Source organism: Rhinatrema bivittatum, chromosome 7 (assembly GCF_901001135.1).
Source record: "Rhinatrema bivittatum chromosome 7, aRhiBiv1.1, whole genome shotgun sequence".
Taxonomy (NCBI): domain Eukaryota; kingdom Metazoa; phylum Chordata; class Amphibia; order Gymnophiona; family Rhinatrematidae; genus Rhinatrema; species Rhinatrema bivittatum.
Genome location: NC_042621.1, coordinates 313,081,301 through 313,109,241, shown reverse-complemented (window position 1 = coordinate 313,109,241; position 27,941 = coordinate 313,081,301). Strand labels below are relative to the sequence as shown.

General features: G+C 44.3%; 1 protein-coding gene across 2 annotated transcripts in view; it reads right to left on the bottom strand.

Annotated features, from left to right (window-relative positions):
* The window catches only part of ABRAXAS2 (abraxas 2, BRISC complex subunit), a 154,463-nt gene that overhangs the window by 6,498 nt on the left and 120,024 nt on the right, over positions 1-27,941 (bottom strand). For both annotated transcript variants that reach the window (XM_029610611.1, XM_029610612.1), the window contains exons 6-8: positions 26,205-26,324; positions 17,200-17,284; positions 11,266-11,377 (exon numbers count right to left, since the gene is read on the bottom strand). In XM_029610611.1, coding sequence (XP_029466471.1) covers positions 11,266-11,377; positions 17,200-17,284; positions 26,205-26,324 — 317 coding nt within the window. The remainder of the gene's footprint in view (positions 1-11,265; positions 11,378-17,199; positions 17,285-26,204; positions 26,325-27,941) is intronic.

Here is a 27,941-nt window from a genome sequence, read left to right as displayed (position 1 = left end):
TGAGATTCAGTGTTTTTAATAAAACAATTTTTTGACATTAAAAATTCATTTAGTTTAAATACAGCAATTGATGTTGGCATGGGATGTTAGTTAGTCCATAATTGGGGTTAAATTTATGCCCATAGGTTTGAGTGACAATAGGAAGCTTTTAGATACGCCCACTAAAGTGAGCGACATATGTAAATATTATTATTGACTGGTGAAATACTTGCTTTTTCTTCAATGGTGGAATTAATATTGCACAGATATATAAGCTTTAAGAGAAATTATGCTTTTTTATGTCTTTTACATATCTTGAGAGTTTTTGAATATTATCGCACTTGGGTACCGTTTCTGAGTTTTGGCGCCAAAATCGCGTATTTAAAATGGAGGATCGGACGCGCACAGGAACGAACAAACTGAGACTGAGTGCGGTACGTCACTTGGAAAGGTAAACCTTGTGCGCTTTAGTTAGTAGTCGTGTTAGTTTTATCTTTAGTTGATTTGGGCTTTCTAAGTATTTTAAAATAACCTTTAAGGATTTGTTTTGAGTTTTATGGCAAATTGAATGATTTGGGATGCGTTTAGAACTATTAAATCAGTACCAGCATGCTAGAGTTTAATGATAAAGTTGCCAATATTATTGTTCATATCATTTGTTTTTCTTATACAGCAAATTATGAGCATAATCTTTAAACGCTAGAAATTTGCTACTGTATAATAACAAGATATAATAGCAAGGTCAAAATAACCCTTTGAGGATTTGCTTTGAGTTTTACGGCTAAGAGAAGTATTTGGGATGCGTTCAGAATTATTGAATCAGGATCGGCACGCTAGTGTTTAATGACAGTGCTGCCGATATTTTTTGTTCATACATTTTTTGTTTATACTATTTGACTTTCCCGTATATTAAATAACGAGTATATTTTTTAAGTGCAGGGCGTTGCTACTTTATAATAGTAAGATGGGTTAACCTCCTTCTCACTACGGCATGTCATTGTTCACCATATGTACAGAAATGCCTGCAGTTATTAATCACGAACAAATTTGATTGATAGTTTGCACTATATAACAAATGTTTCTTTTGAAATTTAATTTAAGCCAGCAGGATATTTATATAACTTATTTTTAATCTTATTGGGATTTATTCTCACCACATGTTGAACATTAATATTTGTTTGCATAATGGAATATTTATTTATTTTATTTATTTGGATTTTTTTATATACCGAAGTATAGCGAACTGCCTTCACTCCGGTTTACATGATAACAACATAATACATACATTTAACTAAGACCTTAAGTAACATTCTAACCGGGATTATATATGAACACGATAAACATTAATAGAACTGTTAACTCATTTCATAGAAGAGCAAGTAAACCACAATTAACAACGTAATTGTTCAACAGGAGTCTTAATTGAACAGCGATAGTGGTCTGAAGAGGGAATCGTAGCATGTAGGGAGAGGCAGGACAGGTCTCGGGGTGGAATGGAAGGGGGCGGAGGGAAAGTGGGTCTGGGGGGGGTAGGAGGAGAGAGGTGTGGAGGGGGGTGGGTATGGTGTGTCAAAGAGAGAGGGATCGTCGCAGTGTAGTGGTTCATGATGAGAGTGTATTACTAGCCCACGCCGTCTCTGAAAGTCTGGGTGAATAACCAAGTTTTTAGCTCTTTTTTGAAGGATTTGATGTCGCAAATTGAGCTTAAGTGTTGAGGTATGTCGTTCCATAAATTTGGGCCTGCTATGGAAAACGCTCTGTTCCTGGTGTTGGTGAGTTTTGCCAGAGGAAGTGAGGGTATTTCAAGGTGTAGTTTATTGGCAGATCTAGTCAGTCTTTGAGGTTTGTGTTGTTGGATCATTTCTTTGAGAGCGGTGCTGTCAGTTGTATGTAATGCGTTGTGCACTAATGTTAAAGTTTTGAATTTGATTCTTTGGTCGATTGGGAGCCAGTGAAGTGATTTAAGGACCGGGGTGATATGGTCTGATTTCTTTTTTCCGGTTAGAATTCTTGCTGCGGCGTTTTGTAGTAGTTGCAGAGGTTTTAGGGTGGTTTTTGGCAGGCCAATCAGGAGGGAGTTGCAGTAGTCGAGGCTGTTGAATACGAGTGATTGTAGAACTGTTCGGAACTCATGTTGGTGGAGTAGCGGTTTTAGGTGTTTGAGGACGTGAAGTTTGTGAAAACCTTCTTTGGTTTTGATAGCGATGTTCTTTTTTAGGTTGAGTTCGTTGTCTATCCATATGCCGAGGTCCTTAGTTGAATTTCTTAGATGTATGTTGATGTTATCTATTTTTAGAGAGTGGGATGTGGAGGATTGTATTGAGTTGTTTCTACCTATGAGTATGCATTCTGTTTTATTCATGTTAAGGCATAACTTTAGATTGTTCAGCATGTCTCTGATGGTGCTTAGGTGTTTGGCTGCGGTGTTTAGTGTCTCTTCTACTGTGGATGTGATTGGGAGGAGGAGTTGGATGTCATCGGCGTACATATAGAATGCAACTCCGATGGTTGACAAGAGGTGGCAGAGAGGGAGTAGATATATGTTAAAGAGCGTGGCCGAGAGTGCAGATCCCTGTGGTACGCCGGTTTCGAGTGGGAGTGGATTTGAGGATTGGTTATTAATGGTGACCTTGAAGAATCTGTCTTTTAGGAACGATTTGAACCAGTTGAGGGTTTTGCCGGAGAGACCAATGCTGGCTAGTCTTGAAAGTAGACAGGAGTGGTCTACAGTATCGAAAGCCGCGGATAGATCAAGTAGGATGAGGATGTGGCTTAGGTTATTGTCGAATCCCCTGATTATTTTGTTTGATAGGTTGACGAGGAGAGTTTCCGTACTACGGTTTTTCCTAAATCCATGTTGAGAGGCGTGGAGAATGTTGTTGTACTCAAGGTGTTCGTTGAATTGAGTAAGAGCTGCTTTCTCAGTCATTTTTGCGAGAAGGGGGAGGTTTGAGATTGGCCTGTAGTTGTTTAGGACGGTGGGATCTAGGTTCTTCTTTTTTAGTATGGGAGAGATAGTTGCGGTTTTTAGTTCTACTGGAAGCTCCCCTTCTTCTAGTGATCTGTTAATGATGGCAGCCATAGTTGGTGCGATGATGTGTGCCATTTCTTTTAGGTTGCGTGTTGGGATTGTATCGAGGTCGTGGCGTGCAGGGTTGGGTTTTTTTTTAGCATTTTTTCAGCATCTAGGTTTGAAATGGGCTTGAATTCTGACCAGGGGGTTATGGAGTTTGTTTCGAGTTTGTCTTCAGTGGATGTATTGCTTTGGAAATTTCCTGTTATTTTGTTTATCTTGTTTTTAAAGAATGTGGCTAGGTCTTGGCTTAGGTTGTTTGATGTTGGTGTACTGGTGTTATTGTTCTCTTCAGTGAGGTTTCTGACGATGTTGAATAATGCATTGGAGCTATTTGTTGAGTTCTTTATCTTTTGGCTGTAGTAGTCGCGTTTGGTGATCGTGATTGTGTTTTTGTAGATGGCAAGTTGTGTGCGGTATCTTTGAAGAGTTGTTGCGCACTTTGTTTTCTTCCATTCTTTTTCTAGTCTTCTGAGGTTAGTTTTCAATGATCTGAGATGTGCGTTAAACCATGGGTTATTTTTATCTCTGGTTCTCTTTAACAGTTTTGTTTTTAAGGGGTTTATGTTGTTAGCTGTTTGTTCAGTTAGTTCAGTTATAATTTATCACGTATAATTTCTGTGTATATATTTTTTGGTTGTGTACACAATTATTGGTCAGCGGATGGAACCAGATTGTTGTGTTTCATTTTTGTTTCTGAAGTGTTCAAGGTAAAATACTTTTTTCAAAAATTTTATCTTCAATGAAAATTTTTTTTATCCTTAATGAAAAATACAATTCTAAATGTTTTAAGCAGAAACTACATAAGGTAATAATTTGTTGTAAAGAATAATGAGTATTGATTTTTTATAATTTTTAATATTTAGCACAATATCTATCAAAGATTTGTTGTCACCATTTGAATATTAACAGTACTTTTTTGATTATCTGAGATCTTAGTAATAATATAAAAGGATTTATATATTTTTTATAAAGACTATTTAATATTTATAAGATCTTAATGAGGCAGCGGCTACTAAGCTGCGAAACTCGGCCTGAGTCGGGCAATTTTACGAACACGTCCTTGGTTTAATAAACGTTGGAAAAGATCAAGGCATCTATTTCTTTTGTGTTTTCCTGACGGCTATCATAGATCGCCTACCTCTTTGTTTTCTTAACACCTTATTAGCCAGGTAGACTAAATAAAGTCACCACTATCCCTGGGAGTAAGTATCAAGAACCAAATCTACTTTTTGTGACCTGGGCTGGCCACTGTCAGGGATAGGATGCTGGGCTTGATGGACCTTGGACTGACCCAGAAAGGAGCTAACTATATAAGACTATAAGTGCCAAAGTTTTTGGGCTAATGCCCACACCCAAAGAACATTTCTCAATGCCTGAAGTAGCATTAGAATTTGCTAAGTCTTATTTTCATTTCATTTCTTATGTACCACCTGATGCTTACAGTGAGCAACAGGTAATATGTTTCCCCATTAGGATTTCCTGGCTATGTCTTCCAAGCAACAGACTGACTGTAGTCAGAGACCGGATGCTAGGATTCATGCACCATTGGTCTGATCCGACACGGCACTTCTTATATTCTTGTGGGTGCTGCTCTCTGCTGTGCCCTCACAGAGTGCTAAGGAACCATTACCTACCTGCTGAGTGTCACTCAGTATTTTGATGACTCGCTGCGGCTGGCACCTATCCACTATGTGCTGCTTATGAGGTCTAGTATCTGCCTGTTGAGTTCCACTCAGTGCTCTGCCATCTCACTGGGAGGTCAGTAAGTAACCACCGAGTACTGCTCACTGTAAAGTCAGTACCTGCCCTCTGAATGCTATTCTGTGCCTCTCACTGGAGCCACTATCTGCCTGCTGAGTATTGCTATCTGCCTGATGAGTGCTATAGGCAGACATTTTTTTTGTAAAGACAGGGGACTTGAAAGGTGAGCATGGAGTCGCACTGCTTCAAGTATTAATCTCCTCTGCCAAGCAGTGCCAACAGGACTTATAACAGCAGCGCGAGACTTGGTAGCACTATACAGCACAAAAAGAATGAATGGAGTCTGCATCTGTAAGCAGTGGGGAAGAGCAGAAGGAAGGTTAAGAGTCAGACTGGGAGGGCAAAAGGAAGAAGAGCTGAAATACATATGGGGTAATTTTTCAGTGTGACATGCCTAACCCAGCATAAAGCAGCTGATATTCAAGCCCGAATACATTGTGTATGTGCGTACATGTACACCATCTAAAGGATGACACGCCTAACCCAGCATAAGCCCGAATACATTGTGTATGTGCGTACATGTACACCATCTATAGGATGACACACCTAACCCAGCATAAAGCAGCTGATATTCAAGCCCGAATACATTGTGTATGTGCGTACATGTACACCGTCTAAAGGATGACACACCTAACCCAGCATAAACAGCTGATATTCAGGCCCGAATACATTGTGTATGTGCGTACATGTACACCATCTAAAGGATGACACACCTAACCCAGCATAAGCCCGAATACATTGTGTATGTGCGTACATGTACACCATCTAAAGGATGACACACCTAACCCAGCATAAAGCAGCTGATATTCAAGCCCGAATACATTGTGTATGTGCGTACACGTACACCATCTAAAGGATGACACACCTAACCCAGCATAAAGCAGCTGATATTCAAGCCCGAATACATTGTGTAATTGCGTACACGTACACCATCTAAAGGATGACACACCTAACCCAGCATAAAGCAACTGATATTCAAGCCCGAATACATTGTGGATGTGCGTACATGTACACCATCTAAAGGATGACACACCTAACCCAGCATAAAGCAGATGATATTCAAGCCCGAATACATTGTGTATGTGCGTACATGTACACCATCTGAAGGATGACACACCTAACCCAGCATAAGCCCGAATACATTGTGTATGTGCGTACATGTACACCATCTAAAGGATGACACACCTAACCCAGCATAAAGCAGCTGATATTCAAGCCCGAATACATTGTGTATGTGCGTACATGTACACCATCTAAAGGATGACACACCTAACCCAGCATAAGCCCGAATACATTGTGTATGTGCGTACATGTACACCATCTAAAGGATGACACACCTAACCCAGCATAAAGCAGCTGATATTCAAGCCCGAATACATTGTGTATGTGCGTACATGTACACCATCTGAAGGATGACACACCTAACCCAGCATAAGCCCGAATACATTGTGTATGTGCGTACATGTACACCATCTGAAGGATGACACACCTAACCCAGCATAAGCCCGAATACATTGTGTATGTGCGTACATGTACACCATCTGAAGGATGACACACCTAACCCCGCATAAAGCAGCTGATATTCAAGCCCGAATACATTGTGTATGTGCGTACATGTACACCATCTAAAGCAGAGCTTTCCAAACTGTGTGTCGGGACACGTTAGTGTGTCGCCTGCAGTGTGCAGGTGTGTCGCGCAAGCCCGGGCCACATAGCTGCTCCCCTCCAGCGAGTCACTTTTTTTTTTTTTCAGTTCGTGAGTTGCTTATTATTGGGCGATTTTTGCTGTCAATCGTGTTTTTTTGGGGCTTTGTGGGTGGGACTTGAGCCCAGCTGTCCCTGTCATTGGCTGCTGCTGCTGCTGATGAGGCCTGGCCACGCGGAGAACTGACTGTAAGCAACAGTGTTTGGTGATCATGGAAGGTGTTATGCACCACGGCAGGCTTGAACCCTGAAGGGAGCGAAGCACTTAACTGGCAACAATCAAAAAGAAAGGGTACATGAGTGTGGGGGGCCAGACATGTGGTTGGGGGTAGAGAAAGATGAGTGTGTGGGGGCCAGACATGTGGTTGGGGGTAGAGAAAGATGAGTGTGTGGGGGACAGACATCTGCTTGGGCTTGTTTTTTCATGAAACACTGGCAACAATAAAAAAGAAGAGGTACATGAGTGTGGGGGCCAGATGTGCTGAGGGGGGGGGGGGGAAGATATAAATGTATGGGGGCCAGACATGTGCTTGGGGGGAGAGAGAGATGAGTATGTGGGGACAGACATGTGCTTGGGCTTTTTTTTTTTTTTTAAATAGTGCTTGTTTTTTCATGAAACAGTGGCAACAATCAAAAAGAAGAGGTACATGAATGTGGGGGCCAGACGTGCTTGGGGGGGGGGGGGGGGGGAGAGATGAGTGTGTGGGGGCCAGACGTGCTTGGGGGGGGAGAGAGATGAGTGTGTGGGTGAGACGTGTGCTTGGGGGGGGGGGAGAAGAAATGAGTGTGTGGGGGACTGTGTGCTTGGGGGGAGAGAGATGAGTGTGTGGGGGACAGACATTGTGCTTGGGGGGGGAGAGAGATGAGTGTGTGGGGGCCAGACATGTGCTTGGGGGGGGGGGGGAGAAATGAGTGTGTGGGGGACTGTGTGCTTGAGGAGAGAGATGAGTGTGTGGGGGACAGACAATTTGTTTTATTATTGTTACTCAAATTATAACAATAACATTAATCTTGGAATATTATATATTTTTAATATAAATGAAAGGTTTTCATGAGATAGGTTGTGTCATAAAACATTTTATTTATGTATATTTGTTTTTTTATTTATTTGTTTTTTTTTATATACCAACATTCAAGACGATAGTCCCATCATGCTGGAAACATACATAAATTGTCAAAATACATTTCGTTCGTTTAACCTTTACCCTCTGGTTTGCTAGTAGATTGAATTACTGTGTCGTGAAATTATGTTTGTCTAAAAAGTGTGTCACCAACATGAAAAGTTTGGAAAGCTCTGATCTAAAGGATGAAATACCTAGCCCAGCATAAAGCAGCTGATATTCAAGCCCGAATACATTGTGTATGTGCGTACATGTACACCATCTGAAGGATGACACGCCTAACCCAGCATAAAGCAGCTGATATTCAAGCCCGAATACATTGTGTATGTCGTACATGTACACCATCTAAAGGATGACACACCTAACCCAGCATAAGCCCGAATACATTGTGTATGTGCGTACATGTACACCATCTAAAGGATGACACACCTAACCCAGCATAAAGCAGCTGATTTCAAGCCCGAATACATTGTGTATGTCGTACATGTACACCATCTGAAGGATGACACACCTAACCCAGCATAAGCCCGAATACATTGTGTATGTGCGTACATGTACACCATCTAAAGGATGACACACCTAACCCAGCATAAGCCCGAATACATTGTGTATGTGCGTACATGTACACCATCTAAAGGATGACATACCTAGCCCAGCATAAAGCAGCTGATATTCAAGCCCGAATACATTGTGTATGTGCGTACATGTACACCATCTAAAGGATGACACACCTAACCCTGCATAAAGCAGCTGATATTCAAGCCCGAATACATTGTGTATGTCGTACATGTACACCATCTAAAGGATGACACACCTAACCCAGCATAAACAGCTGATATTCAGGCCCGAATACATTGTGTATGTGCGTACATGTACACCATCTAAAGGATGACACACCTAACCCAGCATAAGCCCGAATACATTGTGTATGTGCGTACATGTACACCATCTAAAGGATGACACACCTAACCCAGCATAAGCCCGAATACATTGTGTATGTGCGTACATGTACACCATCTAAAGGATGACACACCTAACCCAGCATAAGCCCGAATACATTGTGTATGTGCGTACATGTACACCATCTAAAGGATGACACACCTAACCCAGCATAAGCCCGAATACATTGTGTATGTCGTACATGTACACCATCTAAAGGATGACACACCTAACCCAGCATAAAGCAGCTGATATTCAAGCCCGAATACATTGTGTATGTGCGTACATGTACACCATCTAAAGGATGACACACCTAACCCAGCATAAACAGCTGATATTCAGGCCCGAATACATTGTGTATGTGCGTACATGTACACCATCTAAAGGATGACACACCTAACCCAGCATAAGCCCGAATACATTGTGTATGTGCGTACATGTACACCATCTAAAGGATGACACACCTAACCCAGCATAAGCCCGAATACATTGTGTATGTGCGTACATGTACACCATCTAAAGGATGACACACCTAACCCAGCATAAGCCCGAATACATTGTGTATGTGCGTACATGTACACCATCTAAAGGATGACACGCCTAACCCAGCATAAAGCAGCTGATTTTCAAGCCCGAGTACATTGTGTATGTCGTACATGTACACCATCTAAAGTGCCAGCCCACTTGCATGCTCCCAGTTTCCAACCATGCCTCCCCCTTCTCCAAACTGCCTCTTTTAAGCGGATAGCACTGATTAGGAGGGCTATCCCGTGTTTTACACAGAAGTCCAGAACAGCAAATGAGAAAGAGGAAGCAGTTAAGAGGCTGGAGAGAGTTCCTAGGAATTCCCCTTGACGAGAAACTGGAAGAAAATGACTGTTAGAAACACTGAAAGGAGGGAAATGCTTAACTACACTTTTTCTACAGCCTCATTTACAGGTCGATACAGTAAGGAGCGATAGGAAGAGCTGCGTTAGTGCCGGGCGCACCCACTGTTGCCGCACGCACAGTCCGGCTCACCTACCGCTCGATACTGTATTGAAATGTCATGCAAATGCAAGCTGCATCCGTGAAGCGTTAGGCCCACGCAACCCATTTTACTGTATAGAGCGCTATACAGTATCCTGGGTGCGCTGGCCTAACGCTTCACGGACACGCTGCTATCTGTCATTTCAAATGACAGGTACCAGAAGTGGACGGTTCTCCTACGCTCGGGATTGCCAGTCCTCTCTCCCCTCCTCCCGAAGAAAGGCGCAGGGAGGGGAGGAGAGAGGACTGGTGAAACGACATGTAAAGTGTAAAGCAACGAAGCGACTTACTTTTCTTGCAGCCCTCCTCCGGAGACGGACCGCAGCTCCCCTGCCTCCCGGGGGCAGCCGGCGGCGAAAGCGGCCCCGCCGGCGAAGATGGATGCCTGCACGGGCGAAAGCGGCCCCTGTGCGTGCAATTTGGCCGCTCAAGGCATGACGTCACGACGTCTTCGCCGGCAGCTGCCTCCGGGAGGCAGGGGAGCTGTGGTCCGTCTCCGGAGGATCCGTGATCGCTGGAGATCGCTGTGGTTTCCAAAAACCAGAAATGCTTCCCTTCCGGGAGGCAGGGGAGCCGCGGTCCGTCTCCGGAGGAGGGCTGCAAGAAAAGTAAGTCGCTTCGTTGCTACTTTTTTTTTTTTTTTTGCTTTTTTCCGCTTTCGTTGCTTCGGGAGGAGGGGAGAGGACTGGGGCTGCCCCGGGGACCAGCACCCATGGATGAGGCCAGGGCAGGTGAGCGGGGGCTGGGGGAAAGTTTGCCGCCTACCCTTACCCCTGCCTCTAACGCAGGGGTAAGGGTAGGCGGTAAGTTAGCAGGTTAAACGCGCGGCTAAACTGCAGGTTAAAAAAGCGATAGTCGGGGCGCGCGTTACTGTATGGGAGGGAATAGCTAATTCGATCGTTTACATCTAATATACATGCCGCGGGCGGAAAGGGTTACCCGGTGATTTAAAGAGGCGGTAAGAATGGGTTAAAGGGGATAGTGTATCACGGGTTGGACTAAAGCGGCCGAAAAGTGAGTAGAAAGCGGGTTAGAAGCAGGGTAACCGCGGCCACACTTTACTGTATTGACCTGTATGTGGGAAATCAATGAGTTAAAAAAGTCCATGGGCTTTTAGCACAGTGAAACAAACTGCACACAATCACAAAAGTTAATAGTGATGCATCTATTACAGGTGTGAATGTGTGTACACACATGTACGGCTGTGTCTGAACATATACCACAGTACATGCATACAAGTGCACATGTGTGTGCTCTATAGGGATCCATTTTCAGCTAGTCAGATAAAGTTATTAGGATAACTTTGCTGGGATATTCAGTGGCGTAGCAGTGCTGCTAAATAGATCAGACTATCGTAAAGATAGCCAAATAAGTTTATCTGTCTAACTTTGGGACTACTGAATGACACAACCAGAGTTGGACAACTATTCTGGATAGCTTTGGATTTAGCTGAATAACATCAAATTAACTTAATGCTGACCCGAAACATATCCAAGCTATCTGGCTAACTTTTATCCGTTTAGCGAGATATCTCAGAGCCGGTCAGCAAGGCGAGATTTCCAACCTACGAATGGGTGAACATTTGAGCACTTGTAAGCACACTGCAGAAACATCATTGCTCTTGGTTAACGATATAACAGTAATTAAGAAACTTACTTTCCTGTGCCTTCTCTATTTTCCTTCCAATAATTTGCTTTTTGAGTTTGTTGACTTCCTCTTGGAAAGACTCAACAGTTCTCTCACTCTTTTCTACCTCTCCACACACTGCCTGAAAGAGAGCAGACTTGTTAAAACCAAGAGAAATCCTCCACTGTGAAGGTCATAAATCTTATTTAAGTAAGAAGATGAGGTAGCTGAGAAAATATGTGCAAAACGATTCACATTCAAGGGGTACCAAGGGTTTCAAAGGAGGACATCTGAAAAGGCTGAAGGAAGGTAGTCAGGATACAGATGGCAGAAAATGAATATTTGGCCATTTCTGCCTGCCTACATTGTCGTCTTAATCTGTGATCCTCTCCCTCCTGTCATCCACCTTTCGCCGTATACTTGACTTTTACCACTGCTTTGGTTCTTCCCACCTCTGCTGGAAGTCTGTTTTCAGGTGTCTGACACCTCCCTCTCTTCAGCTTCATATGACGACCCCATGACCTTCCAACTTTTCATTCTATGGAATATGCTTCTTTCTGGTTCTTTACTGGAGCCCATTAGATGTCTGAATGTTGGTATCTTATCTGCTCTTACCTTCCCTTTCTTCTTTCAGCTCCCTCAGTCTCCAGGTGGCTCTGATTAAACATCTGCGGCTACTTTTACCTGCCTGCTTTGCATCCGTTTCCCTATGGGAATATACTAGCAAATGTTCCCTTGGAAAGCTGCCCCAGGAAAAAATTCTTAGAGATTTGCAGCTGCTTTTTCCCTCGAAAAAGCAATAAATACAATTAATAATAATATACCATCGCTCCAAAAGAAGATCACAATGGTTTACAGAATTAGCATTTATATTCGTAGTCACAATCATGTGCTTAGTGTTAGCGTTCACCTTTCTAAATCAACAACACAACGTATACAAATTTTAGTTCATAGTAAAGTGCTTTCAAAGATACCATATAGGTTCCTATCTAATTTAGTTCCTATTAATTCATTCTAGGTCTACATAACAGATAAAACAGATGCCAAGCCTACTAGTAATACCTGTCTGTTATTCAATATATAATGTATGTTCGAAGAGCGCTATCTCGGGAACAGGTTTATAGCAGCTTACGTTACGTTAGATCAGAGGCCTTTCTAAAGAGCTCTTTCTTTCTGTTATCAGATGGTTCTGGAAGAGAGTTCCACAGCTTGGAGCCTGCTATTGCCAACATTTGGTCTCTTATTTGTGCTAAGTGAGTTTTCCAAGTGGAGGGTACCGTTAGAAGACCTATGTTTTGTGATCTTAGGTCTCTTTGTGGTGTATAGGTTTGCAGTGTCACTCCTATTAGGCAAGGATCGATATTATTGATGTTAAAAATTAGGGATAACACTTTATAATGAATTCTGGATTGTACAGGAAGCCAGTGTAGGGCTATCAGAGAGGGGATGATGTGTTTGAATTTCCTTGTCCCTAGAAGGAGTCTCAAGCTGACGCATTTTGAAGTAGCTGTAGTGGTTTTAGAAGACTTGCAGGGAGGCCTAGTAAAAGGGAGTTGCAATAGTCTAGGTATGAAAATATAAGTGTTTGTAAGACAGCAAGTCTTGTATTGTTAACAGAGGTTTTGGTCGTAGCTTGATTTGATTAATTTGCTTATATGTTTTTCATAATGAAGTTCTCGTTGATCTGAATTCCAAGGTCTTGTACCTAATGTAAGAACATAAGAACATGGGTCAGACCAAGGGTCCATCAAGCCCAGCATCCTGTTTCCAACAGTGGCCAATTCAGGGCATAAGAACCTGGCAAGTACCCAAAAACTAAGGGATAGATTTTATAAAACAGCGCGAGCGCGTACTTTTGTTGGCGCACCAGGCGCAAACAAAAGTACGCTGGATTTTAGCGGCTACGCGCGTATCTGCTAAAATCCTGGTTCGGCGCGCGCAAGGCTGCCGATTTTGGGCAGCCGGCGCGTGCCGAGCCACGCAGCCTGTCTCCGTTCCCTCCGAGGCCGCTCCGAAATCGGAGCAGCCTCAGAGGGAACTCCCTTTCGCCCTCCCCTCACCTTCCCCTCCCTTACCCACCCCCCCGGCCCTATCTAAACCCCCCCCCCCTACCTTTATCCCTGGATTTACGCCTCCCGGAGGGAGACGTAAATCCACGCGCGCCAGCGGGCTGCTGGCGCGCGGAGACGCGATCCGGGGGCGGTTCCGGAGGGTGCGGCCACGCCCCCGGACCGCCCCGGCCCGAAACCACACCCCCGGGCCCGCCCCCAAAACGCTGCGCAAATCGGCCCCGCCCCGACACGCCCCCGACACGCCTCCCTCAAAAAACCCCGGGACTTACGTGAGTCCCGGGGCTCTGCGCGTGCCGGCGGGCCTATGGAAAATAGGCGCGCAGGCGCGCAAGGCCCTGCTCGTGTAAATCCGGGCGGATTTACGTGAGCAGGGCTTTTAAAATCCGCCCCTAAGTCTATTCCATGTAACCATTGCTAATGACAGTGGCTATTCTCTAAGTGAACTTAATAGCAGGTAATGGACTTCTCCTCCAAGAACTTATCCAATCCTTTTTTAAACACAGCTATACTAACTGCACTAACCACATCCCTCTGGCAACAAATTCCAGAGTTTAATTGTGCGTTGAGTAAAAAAGAACTTTCTCCGATTAGTTTTAAATGTGCCCTATGCTAACTTCATGGAATGCCCCCTAGTCCTTCTAGACCTCTCATGATTTTAAACTCCTCTATCATATCCCCCCCCTCAGCCGTCTCTTCTCCAAGCTGAAAACTCCTAACCTCTTTAGTCTTTCCTCATAGGGGAGCTGTTCCATTCCAGTCATCATTTTGGTCACTCTTCTTTGTATCTTCTCCATCGCAATTATATCTTTTTTGAGATGCAGTAACCAGAATTGTACACAGTATTCAAGGTGGGGTCTCACCATAGAGTGATACAGAGGCATTATGACATTTTCTGTTTTATTCACCATTCCCTTTCTAATAATTCCCAACATTCTGTTTGCTTTTTTGACTGCCGCAGCACACTGAACCGACGATTTCAATGTGTTATCCACTATGACACCTAGATCTCTTTCTTGGGTAGTAACACCTAATATGAAACCTAACATTGTGTAATTATAGCATGGGTTATTCTTCCCTATATGCATCACCTTGCACTTATCCACATTAAATTTCATCTGCCATTTCTAGACCAAAAGGTTACTAAAGGCTAAGAGTAACAGAGAAGTATGAAAAAAAAATAAGTGTGAAAGCTTGCTGGGCAGACTGGATGGGCCATTTCGTCTTCTTCTGCCGTCATTTCTATGTTTCTCTGTTTCTATATTTCGATGCCCAATTTTCCAGTCTCACAAGGTCTTCCTGCAATTTATCACAATCTGCTTGTGATTTAACTACTCTGAACAATTTTTTATCATCTGCAAATTTGATTATCTCACTCGTCGTATTTCTTTCCATTTATAAATATATTGAAAAGTAAGGGTCCCAATACAGATCCCTGAGGCACTACACTGCCCACTCCCTTCCACTGAGAAAATTGTCCATTTAATCCTACTCTGTTTCCTGTCTTTTAGCCAGTTTGCAATCCACGAAAGGACATTGCCACCTATCCCATGACTTTTTACTTTTCCTAGAAACCTCTCCTGAGGTACTTTGTCAAACGCCTTCTGAAAATTTAAGTACTTTACATCTACCGGTTCACCTTTATCCACATGTTTATTAACTCCTTCAAAAAAGTGAAGCAGATTTGTGAGGCAAGACTTGCCTTGGGTAAAGCCATGCTGACTTTGTTCCATTAAACCATGACTTTCTATATGTTCTGTGATTTTGATGTTTAGAACACTTTCCACTATTTTTCTTGGCACTGAAGTCAGGCTAACCGGTCTGTATTTTCCCGGATCGCCCCTGGAGCCCTTTTTAAATATTGGGGTTACATTAGCTATCCTCCAGTCTTCAGGTACAATGGATGATTTTAATGATAGGTTACTGAGTTCCTTCAGTCTCTGGGGTGTATACCATCCGGTCCAGGTGATTTACTACTCTTCAGTTTGTCAGTCAGGCCTACCACATCTTTTAGGTTCACCGTGATTTGGTTCAGTCCATCTGAATCATTATCCATGAAAACCTTCTCCAGTACGGGTACCTCCCCATCATCCTCTTCTGTAAACACCGAAGCAAAGAAATCATTTAATATTTCCGAGATGGCCTTATCTTCTCTAAGTGCCCCTTTAACCCCTCGATCATCTAACGGTCCAACTGATTCCCTCACAGGCTTTCTGCTTCAGATATATTTTTAAAAGGTTTTACTGTGAGTTTTTGCCTCTACAGCCAACTTCTTTTCAAATTCTCTTTTAGCCTGTCTTATCAATGTCTTACATTTAACTTGCCAACGCTTATGCATTATCCAATTTTCTTCTGTTGGATCCTTCTTCCAATTTTTGAATGAAGATCTTTTGGCTAAAATAGCTTCTTTAACCTCCCTTTTAACCATGTCAGTAATTGTTTTGCCTTCTTTCCACCTTTTTTAATGTGTGGAATACATCTAGACTGTGCTTCTAGGATGCTTTTTTTTTTGTTTGTTTGTTTTTTTAACAATGACCACGACTCTTGCACACTTTTTACTTTTGTAGCTGCTCCTTTCAGTTTTTTTCTAACTATTTTTCTCATTTTATCAAAATTTCCCTTTTGAAAGTTTAGCACGAGAGTCGTGGATTTGCTTACTGTCCCCCTTCCAGTCATTAATTTAAATTTGATCATATTATGATCACTATTGCCAAGCGGCCCCACCACTGTTACCTCTCTCACCAAATCCTGTGCTCCACTGAGAATTAGATCTAAGAATTGCTCCCTCTCTTGTCTGTTCCTCAACCAATTGCTCCATAAAAATGTCATATCTCTAGCATATACTGATGATACATTTACCCAGTCAATATTGGGGTAATTGAAGTCTCCCAATATCACCGCACTACCAATTTGGTTAGCTTCCCTAATTTCTCTTAGCATTTCACTGTCAGTCTCACCATCTTGACCAGGTGGACGGTAGTATACCCCTATCACTATAGTCTTCCCCGACACACAAGGGATTTCTACCCATAAAGATTCAAATGTCCATTTAGTCTCATGCAGGATGTTAATCTTGTTGGATTCTATGCCATCCCAGACATAAAGCGCCACACCTCCTCCCGGGTGCTCTTCTCTATCATTGCGATATAATTTGTACCCCGGTATAGCACTGTCCCATTGGTTATCCTCTTTCCACCATGTCTCTGAGATGCCAATTAAAGCTTTATGGATCCACACTAATCCTCACACACACATTACAGGAAACAAACCCCTCCCAACTACCTCTCACCCCACACTAATCCTCACACACACACATTACAGGAAACAAACCCCTCCCAACTACCTCTCGCCCTACACTAATCCTCACACACCCACATTACAGGAAACAAACTCCTCCCAACTACCTCTCACCCCACACTAATCCTCACACACACACACCCACATTACAGGAAACAAACTCCTCCCAACTACCTCTCACCCCACACTAATCCTCACACACACACACACATTACAGGAAACAAACTCCTCCCAAGTACCTCTCACCCCACACTAATCCTCACACACACATTACAGGAAACAAAGTCCTCCCAACTACCTCTCACCCCACGCTAATCCTCACACACACACATTACAGGAAACAAAGCCCTCCCAACTACCTCTCACCCCACACTAATCCTCACACACACACATTACAGGAAACAAAGCCCTCCCAACTACCTCTCACCCCACACTAATCCTCACACACACACATTACAGGAAACAAAGCCCTCCCAACTACCTCTCACCCCACACTAATCCTCACACAGATTTATAGGACCCAGATAATATTAACCATCTTCTCCCACCCTCCACACAAAAATTCAGTCTTAATCCGACTGACATCATATGAACTCACCTGCACCTTTTCTTGAAGAGCATTGTAAACTTGATAAATTGCCCTGATGTCCTTCATGACTCCATCTCTATCAAAAAATTCCATACTGAAAAAACATTAAAGAAAATATATTCAGACAAGGTCTCTCCCTACCGCCGTGATGTTAGGCTACGTTTCACCCTTCACTACCCCGCCAGTCAATCTGGTTTTTAGGCTATCGCTAACTAATAAATATCTGATTATTTAACAATCATTTTTATACACATTACCACGGTTTACAAGCCTCCTGCGTATATACAAGTTATTACTGTATTCATTGAAGACACAGAGTGCTCCATCTATTCAGTGGCTTCCTTTCAACATACACATCTGGACGCTAAGATTCAGTTAACTCTGTTGGCATGACATTTTACATATGTTGTGAAAGCTTCACAGTAAAACTACTTACATGGTTTGTTTGTCTGAGCTACATGTGTGAAGCATGTTGTAAGCAATACTCCTGGGGCAATTCTGCACACACAATTTACATGACAGTCTTTAAATAATTACATTTTAAATTAATACAGATAAAAGTTGTTAGAGATGCAGAATTGTTAATATTTTGAGCAGACATTTCCTAGAAATTCACTGTAAGTGTCCCTTCCACTCACTCTCCCTACTCCCCTGGCCACTTTGTCCTCTCAGGCCCCAACCCCTCCACCTGCCAGTATCTCTCCCCTCCACCTCTAAGCTCAACCCCTTCCACTCTATCGCCAGTCCCAGAGTTTAACCCTGGACTCAGTACTGCCCCTCACACAGGCTCCCTCTCTCTAATACACAGACACACAACCTCATACAGGGTCCCTCACTCTCTCGCACACACATCCCCTCATACAGGGTCCCTCTCTCTTGCATACACACCCACACAAGCTCCCTTTCTCTCTCACACATGCTACCTATGTCTCTCTCTCACACACCTCTTCACACAGGCTAGCACCCTCACATACACAGGATCCCATTTTCATACACACGAGCTACCAATCTCTCACACACATACACACTCCTTCACAATCTCCTCATATAGGCTCCCTCTCTCTGGCACCCACACTCAAGCATCCCTGCCCCCCACCCCCAACCCATGCTCTCCCCCCTGCTCTCTCCTACACCATCCTGCTCTCCCCCCTGCTCTCTCCTACACCATCCTGCTCTCCCCCCTGCTCTCTCACCCTCCCCCACACCCCTCTCCCTGCTCTCTCACACTCCCCCCACACCCCTCTCCCTGCTCTCTCACACTCCCCCCACACCCCTATCCCAGACACCCCTATCCCTGCTCTCACCCTCCCCTCCCCACACCCCTCCCCCTGCTCTCCCCAACATCCCCTCCCCCTGCTCTCTCCCCCCCACACCCCTCTCCCTGCTCTCTCACACTCCCCCACACCCCTCTCCCTGCTCTCACGCCTCTCCCAGACACCCCTATCCCTGCTCTCACCCCTCTCCCAGACACCCCTATCCCTGCTCTCACCCCTCTCCCAGACACCCCTATCCCTCTCACCCCTCCCCCTGCTCTCTCCCCCTCCCCTCCCCTCTCACACACACACAGTCACTCTCATCAGGGCCTTCATTTTTGTCACGAGTGGAGCACACTGTTCACGGCACACAGGGGCCTTCTTGGCCGCAAACGGCGTGCCGGGACCTTCATCTTCACACACTCCGCTCTCGGTATGCCGGGGTATCCTCTGCCATTTTCTGCGCAGGTAGGGATGCTGTGCGCCGCAGTAGTGCAGAATTCCCCCAGGACTAAAACAAATAATTTCACTATGCCACAGGTATGGAGTGGGATGGGGGCATGTGAGTACAAGGAGGAGGAAAGGACTTTTAAGGAAAGAGTTGGATTAGACATGCTATGATTAAGTAGCTTTATTGACAAGGGGTTTCTAGGTGTCTGAGAGGAGCAGGCCTCCATGTGCTACTATAATCAAGGAAGCGAGCTTAAGAACTTGCTGGATGCACACTTTGTTAAAGATGGGACTTGGTTTCTCACACTATCAAAACAGATAAAGATCGGCAGATCTAGGAAGAGGCAGGGTGAGGTGGTCGCTTCAGGCGAGTACTACCCCAAAATACCCCTGCAGTAACCAGAATTCCCAGGCAGAAAGCGAGGCATGATTTATGGGCATACGATTGAGTTCCCATCTCCCACTGGCAGAAAGAGTGCGGAGCTCAGCACTTGCGGGGAGGCCACTCCAAAACAGATCCGCTAAGAAGGGGTCCAGGGCACGGCCTGATGAAGAGCCGCTGAGGTCCAGGCTCTTCCAGTGAAAGAAGAGACATGGCCGCTCCAAAGAAGATCCGCGAAAGAGAAGCAGCAGGCCCACCCCGGGGAATACCAAGCCCCACCACACCAGTGGAAGAAGACACAGTTAATGAGGAAGGGAGTTGAGCAGATGACAGAAAAAGGAAGGAAGGTGAAGGGAGTGAGAAAATGTTAATGAATGGCGTGAAGGAAGGAAGGAAGGGAAAAGAAGGCAGAAGGGATGGAATATGAGGCCTGAATGAAGGGAGGGGACGGAATGAGAGGGAAAGAATATGAGGGGTGAGATGAGGGAGAAAGATCTGTGCGCCAGCGGGGCTCTCTCCTTCCCTCAGCAGTATCCTAATTTGCCAGAAGGAAGAGGAAGAACACTGGATGTGTGGGAGGAGAAGGAAAGGCAGAGCATGTGAGTGGGGAGGGAAGGGAAGGAAGAATCAGGCCTGGCATTACCAGGGATACACAGCAGCAGAGGTGGAAGAGAGGGAAAGAGAGAGGGGGCTAGTAACCGAAGAAATGAAGCCCATTCAGCTGGCAGCGGAAGGAGGGAGAGGAACCAGTCTGTCTCTGCGCGTGTCTGTGCGCGTGTAAGAGACAGGGAGGAAGAGCGTGAGGGAGTTCCCATACCTGTGAGTAGGAGAAAGAGGGTGACTAGCACATGAGAACATGTATTTGAGGGTTGTGCACAACAGGAAGCACGAGTGTGTGAGTAGGCAAGGGAGGGAGTGCGTGAGAAAGACCATGTCTGTGTTACAGTGTGTGCCTATAAGAACATAAGAACTTGCCATGCTGGGTCAGACCAAGGGTCCATCAAGCCCAGCATCCTGTTTCCAACAGAGGCCAATCCAGACCACAAGAACCTGGCAATTACCCAAACTCTAAGAAGACGCCATGCTACTGATGCAATTAATAGCAGTGGCTATTCCCTAAGTAAAATTGATTAATAGCCATTAATGAACTTCTCCTCCAAGAACTTATCCAAACCTTTTTTGAACCCAGCTACACTAACTGCACTAACCACATCCTCTGGCAACAAATTCCAGAGCTTTATTGTGCGTTGAGTGAAAAAGAACTTTCTCTGATTAGTTTTAAATGTGCCCCATGCTAACTTCATGGAGTGCCCCCTAGTCCTTCTACTATCCGAAAGAGTAAATAACAGATTCACATCTACCCGTTCTAGACCTCTCATGATTTTAAACACCTCTATCATATCCCCCCTCAGTCGTCTCTTCTCCAAGCTGAAAAGTCCTAACCTCTTTAGTCTTTCCTCATAGGGAAGCTGTTCCATCCCCTTTATCATTTGGGTCGCCCTTCTCTGTACCTTCTCCATCGCAATTATATCTTTTTTGAGACGTGGCGACCAGAACTGTACACAGTATTCAAGATGTGGTCTCACCATGGAGCGATACAGAGGCATTATGACATTTTCCGTTCTATTAACCATGCCCTTCCTAATAATTCCTAACATTCTATTTGCTTTTTTGACTGCTGCAGCACACTGAGCCGACGATTTTAAAGTATTATCCACTATGATGCCTAGATCTTTTTCCTGGGTGGTAGCTCCTAATATGGAACCTAACATCGTGTAACTACAGCAAGGGTTATTTTTCCCTATGTGCATCACCTTGCACTTGTCCACATTAAAATTCATCTGCCATTTGGATGCACAATCTTCCAGTCTTGTAAGGTCCTCTTGTAATGTATCACAGTCTGCTTGTGATTTAACTACTCTGAATAATTTTGTATCATCCGCAAATTTGATAACCTCACTCGTCGTATTCCTTTCCAGATCATTTATAAATATATTGAAAAGCACCGGTCCAAGTACAGATCCCTGAGGCACTCCACTGTTTACCCTTTTCCACTGAGAAAATTGTCCATTTAATCCTATTCTCTGTTTCCTGTCTTTTAACCAGTTTGTAATCCAAGAAAGGACATCGCCTCCTATCCCATAACTTTTTAGTTTTCGTAGAAGTCTCTCATGAGGGACTTTGTCAAATGCCTTCTGAAAATCTAAATAAACTACATCTACCGTTTCACTTTTATCCACAAGTTTATTAACCCCTTCAAAAAAATGAAGCAGATTTGTTAGGCAAGACTTCCCTTGGGTAAATCCATGTTGACTGTGTTCCATTAAATCATGTCTTTCTATATGCTCTACGATTCTGATCTTGAGAATAGTTTCCACTATTTTTCCCGACACTGAAGTCAGGATCACTGGTCTATAGTTACCCGGATCGCCCCTGGAGCCTTTTTTAAATAATGGGATTACATTGGCCACCCTCCAGTCTTCAGCTACAATGGATGATTTTAATGATAGGTTACAAATTTTAACTAATAGATCAGAAATTTCATTTTTTAATTCCTTCAGAACCCTAGGATGCATACCATCCAGTCCAGGTAATTTGCTACTCTTTAGTTTGTCAATCTGGCCTACTACATCTTCCAGGTTCACAGTGATTTCGTTCAGTTGGTCTGACTCATCACCCCTGAAAACCATCTCCGGAACTCGTATCTTCCCAACATCCTCATTAGTAAACACGGAGGCAAAGAATTCATTTAGTCTTTCTGCAATGGCCTTATCTTCCCTAAGAGCCCCTTTAACACCTCAGTCATCTAATGGTCCAACCGACTCCCTCACAGGTTTCTTGCTTTGGATATATTTTAAAAAGTTTTTATTATGAGTTTTTGCCTCTATGGCCATCTTCATTTCAAATTCTCTCTTCGCCTGTCTTATCAATGTTTTATACTTAACTTGACAATGCTTATGTTTTATCATATTTTCTTCAGATGGATCCTTCTTCCAATTTTTGAAGGATGTTTTTTTTGGCTAAAATAGCCTCTTTCACCTCACCTTTTAACCATGATGGTAATCGTTTTGCCTTCCTTCCACCTTTCTTAATGCGTGGAATACATATGGACTGTGCCTCTAGGATTGTATTTTTAAACAATGTCCAAGCCTGTTAAACACTTTTAACCTTTGCAGCTGCACCTTTCAGTTTTTTTCTAACTATTTTCCTCATTTTATCAAAGTTTCCCTTTTGAAAGTTTAGTGTTAGAGCTGCAGATTTACTTATTGCCCCCCCTTCCAGTTATTAGTTTAAATTTGATCATGTTATGATCACTGTTGCCAAGTGGCTCCACCACCGTTACCTCTCTCACCAAATCCTGCGTTCCACTAAGAATTAAATCTAAAATAGCTCCCTCTCTTGTAGGTTCCTGAACCAATTGCTCCATGAAGCAATGATTTATTACATCCAGGAACTTTATCTCTCTAGCAAGTCCTGATGTTACATTTACCCAGTCAATATTGGGGTAATTGAAATCTCCCATTATTACTGCACTGCCAAATTGGTTAGCTTCCCTGATTTCTCTTAGCATTTCATCATCTGCCTGACCATTTTGTCCAGGTGGACGGTAGTATACCCCTATCACTATACTCTTACCCAACACACATGGGATTTCTACCCATATAGGGGTAGATTTTAAAAAAGTGCGCCTTCGCGTACTTTTGTTGGCGCATCAGGCGCAAACAAAAGTATGCTGGATTTTAGTAGATACGCGCGTAGCCGCGCGTATCCGCTAAAATCCTGGATCGGCGTGTGCAAGGCTGCTGATTTCGTGTAGCCGGCGCGCGCCGAGCCGCGCAGCCTACCTCCATGCCCTCCAAGGCCGCTCCGAAATCGAAGCGGCCTCGGAGGGAATTCTCTTTCGCCCTCCCCTCACCTTCCCCTCACTTCCTCTTCCTAACCCACCCCCCCGGCCCTGTCTAAACCCCCCCCCCACCTTTGTCGGGGGATTTACGCCTCCCGGAGGGAGAAGTAAATCCCCACGCGCCAGAGGGCCGCTAGCGCGCCGAGACGCGACCCGGGGGTGGTTCCGGAGGGCGCGGCCACGCCCCCGGACCGCCCCTGGCCGAAACCACGCCCCCGGGCCCGCCCCCAAAACACCACATCCCGCCCCCAAAACGCCGCGCCGATCGGCCCCGTCCCCGACATGCCCCCCTCAAACTCCGGGACTTACGCGAGTCCCGGGGCTCTGCGCGCGCAAGGCCCTGCTCGCGTAAATCCGGGCGGATTTATGCGAGCAGGGCTTTTAAAATCAGCCCCATAGATTCTACTGAGCATTTAGTCTCTTGTATGATCTTTATCCTGTTGGACTCTATACTCTTCCGGACAAAGTGCCACACCCCCAAACAAGTTGATCTTCCCTATCATTGCAATATAATTTGTACCCTGATATAGCACTGCCCCATTGGTTATCCTCCTTCCACCAAGTCTCTGTGATCCCAATTATGTCAATCTCATCATTTGCTACTATACACTCTAACTCTCCCATCTTACTTCTTAGACTTCTGGCATTGGCATACAGACATTTCAAAGTGTGTTTTTTGTTTGTTTTAACAACCTGCTTTTCAGTTGTTTGGGATAATTCGGAAATCATTAACTTCGGTGATTTTTTACATATAGACACATGGACTGTGTTTGCTTTTAATGGAACCTCTCTGTTGGGATGCCCTAACTCTCCTGTTTCATTAGTATCCTTCAAGGATACATTGCTCCGAACCATGCACTGCTGAGTGACTGTCGGCTTTCCCCCTTGTTCTAGTTTAAAAGCTGCTCTATCTCCTTTTTGAAAGTTAGTGCCAGCAGCTTGGTTCCAACTCTGGTTAAAGTGGAGCCCGTCCTTTCGGAAAAGTCTCCCCTTTCCCCAAAAGTTTCCCCAGTTTCTTACAAAGTTGAATCCATCTTCCCTGTACCATCGTCTCATCCATGCATTAAAACTCTGGAGTTTTGCCTACCTCTGGGGATCTGCACGTGGAACAGGAAGCATTTCAGAGAATGCCACCCTGGAGGTTCTGGATTTCAGCTTCCTACCTAAAATCCTAAATTTGGCTTCCAGAAGCTCACCTACACAGTCCCTTGTATTTATCAACTTGGTTTCATATCCCATCTTCCAGACTTACACTCAAGGTGGTTTACCCGTCCCCTCATACATAGGCATCACTATGGGGTAGCAAGGGATAGTAAGTGTACGCAAAACATGGCTTCCCACGCCTTTACTACTAGTGGATCAGATCAGGCCTAGAATAACCCATATCCCCACCCAATATGATCTGATGCAGCGCAATACTTAGTTACCAACCAGACCAGAAAAATGAGACATTACAACTTACTTGATCATTTCCTTTTCTTTAGGACAGGCAGATGAATCCAGAACCAGTGGGTTATACACCTCTAGCAGCAGATGGATACTGAGCAAAGCTAACATCAGCCCAACAGTATTCTCTGCAAAAGCCAACTATGGACAGACTAACAAAACTTGATTAATAATAGATAACCACTTCAGTACTCAGCTAACAGGAAACACCGAGCTCAGACAAAGAATGTATTAGCACTAGTCTAGGGACTGGATTAACTTTTCCCAGTACTCCCTGGAATACGTAGCCATGCAGGAGAACCATAGCACAATCAATCAGCAGCCAAGGGCGGGAAGCTGGATTCATCTGTCTGTCCTAAAGGAAAGGAAATTATCAGGTAAGTAGTAATCTCTCATGTTTCTGGTCTGGTTGGTAACTATAAGTATTGCGTTGCATCAGATGATATTGGGTGGGGATATGGGTTACTCTAGGCCTGATCTGATCCAGTAGTAGTAAAGGGATGGGAAGCCATGTTTTGGGTACATTTACTATCCCTTGCTACCCCATAGTGACAAATAGACTGCAGACTTCACTTTCATATCCATAACTGAAGAACATGAAATAATTTTAATCATGGTTTTACTGCGAAGATGATTTTTAAATTGCACAGAAAGCCCTTGGAACTTTCTCTTACTGTATCTTTTGCAGCCAATTTAAAGGCAGAGGAGCCTGCTGTAGGGATGGGCATAATGTGGAGAAATATCACTTTGGTTTGGCCCCCACATAATTCTGTCTAGAGACGCCATTGGTGCCATACCCTTGCAGAATTCCTCACCCCCAAAAGTCCCTCACATGCACCTGGCACCTCTGTAGCCTCCCTCAGCCCCACAGGGCTCCTTACTCCCTTCATTATGCAATTCTTCACTCTGCTTGTTCCCATGTAGTCACAAACACAGTCTGTCCCAAGATCCTCCCTTCCTCCAACCTCTCTCACCAGGAAGCTGAGTCCATTATTTAACAGTGGCAAACGTGAGCTATTTCTGGCCATCTTGGTTTATTATTTATGAGTTTTATGTTATATGGTGTTTTCAGTGAAGTTGCATATTGTTCGTAGCATAGTCATTGTGGCTGTCAATGCATTTTCAAATTCTGTAAATAGATTTTTTTATGCTATTGTAAGCCACTTTGATCGTGTAAAAAAGAAAAAAAGGGATACTAAGCCAGAATAAATAAATAAATAGTACAGCCTTCTGTACTGTACCTTTTTATACAGAGTCACAATGGGTGTAGAGGAGAAAAGGCGAGGCACAAGAGACCATGAGTCAAGAATATAAGCCAGCCTGGGAAGAGACTCATTCTACTTCCATTTACCCTAATGCTACTTTCAGAAAAACCTGAATTACTGATCTTCCAAGTACACAAGGTCATGTGATGCAGAAAACAGGTTCTGCACTGAAAGAGCAACCCCTAAGAACCAGGCTAAACATTACATTCATTGCTGAAGGGATACTTAGTCATCTTTTAAAAATCGCACCAGTCTTCTGAGCCAAACTTCCAGCATATTCTGAATTTGCCGAGGCTGATCAGTCAGTTTCTTACCCATGTTCCTTGATCACTTTGGCATAATTTTGGGACGTATTTGGCACAGAAGAGACTTTATACTCCTGCTGGCTGGTACTCCCAAGATTGGGGATAGCGAGTGACACCCTCTGGTTATACCTGCAAGGGAAAAGCAGAGAAAAGAAATCATACAAATAGGTACAGGAAGAGAGCAGGAATGACACCAACACAGACCTAAACTAAGGAAAAGCCAACAGAAGCTCAGAAAGTGACCTAATCCTGAAAACTGGCTTTAGCAACTATTGGCCCTTTCCAAGGATCTGGAATTGGACTTGTAGATTCATAGTTTATTGTAATGCTGCTTCGTTGAAATGGAAAGTGAAAATAATGTGGCAGCACTGTGAGGACTGCATATCCTGCTCGGATACCCAGGGACCTCACACCCTGACCTGGGGGGAAGGGGAGGTGGTGTCAAGCTGTCTAAGTGATTGTGTGTGTACACACTCCTTAATATGGACACATCTCTGAGCAGACTGCTCTTTTTTTATCTACCATCATTTACTATCTTACTATATGGTTTAGCCACAAAATCTTCCTTTAGGGCAAGATGAACATCGGTTAATTAATGTCCTGCTGTGCACAGCTTGCTATTCTCAAAACGGTTGTCAGGGCACAGGAACATACTACATAATCAGCAAGAAACTGAAAAACAACTCACACCAGTGCAGAGTCTTGGAGGACACATGCAGGGCAGCAGAACTTCTCCAAGCCACGCCCCTAACTCCACCCCCACTGCTAATTTCTTATGTTTCTCATTGTTTCTTGCGTACATCCTTTGCATAAATCATAGATTAGAATTAATCATTCCCAGACCTACCAATAAAATACTGTTCTGAAAATTGATTGAGGTTTACTTCACTTCCAATCCTATTTGTGTGCTTTTTATGTGGTCCTGCGCCTTGCCCTTCCAAACAGGAATATTTAAGCAATTTCACTTTTTCCTCATCAGCTTCTATATATTCCTCCCCTTCACTTTTGAATCTCACCGTGCCACTTTTGCACGCCCTATCACTAACATAAGCTTAAAAAGTATTGTCCCCCATGTTACTGTATTCCCTTCCTGTCACCGGCATTGTCCCCCATGTTACTGTATTCCCTTCCTGTCACCGGCATTGTCCCCCATGTTACTGTATTCCCTTCCTGTCACCGGCATTGTCCCCCATGTTACTGTATTCCCTTCCTGTCACCGGCATTGTCCCCATGTTACTGTATTCCCTTCCTGTCACCGGCATTGTCCCCATGTTACTGTATTCCCTTCCTGTCACCGGCATTGTCCCCCATGTTACTGTATTCCCTTCCTGTCACCGGCATTGTCCCCCATGTTACTGTATTCCCTTCCTGTCACCGGCATTGTCCCCCATGTTACTGTATTCCCTTCCTGTCACCGGCATTGTCCCCCATGTTACTGTATTCCCTTCCTGTCACCGGCATTGTCCCCATGTTACTGTATTTCCTTCCTGTCACCGGCATTGTCCCCCATGTTACTGTATTTCCTTCCTGTCACCGGCATTGTCCCCCATTTTACTGTATTTCCTTCCTATCATCGGCATTGTCCCCCATGTTACTGTATTTCCTTCCTGTCACCGGCATTGTCCCCCATGTTACTGTATTCCCTTCCTGTCACCGGCATTGTCCCCCATTTTACTGTATTTCCTTCCTGTCACCGGCATTGTCCCCCATTTTACTGTATTTCCTTCCTGTCACCAGCATAGCTGG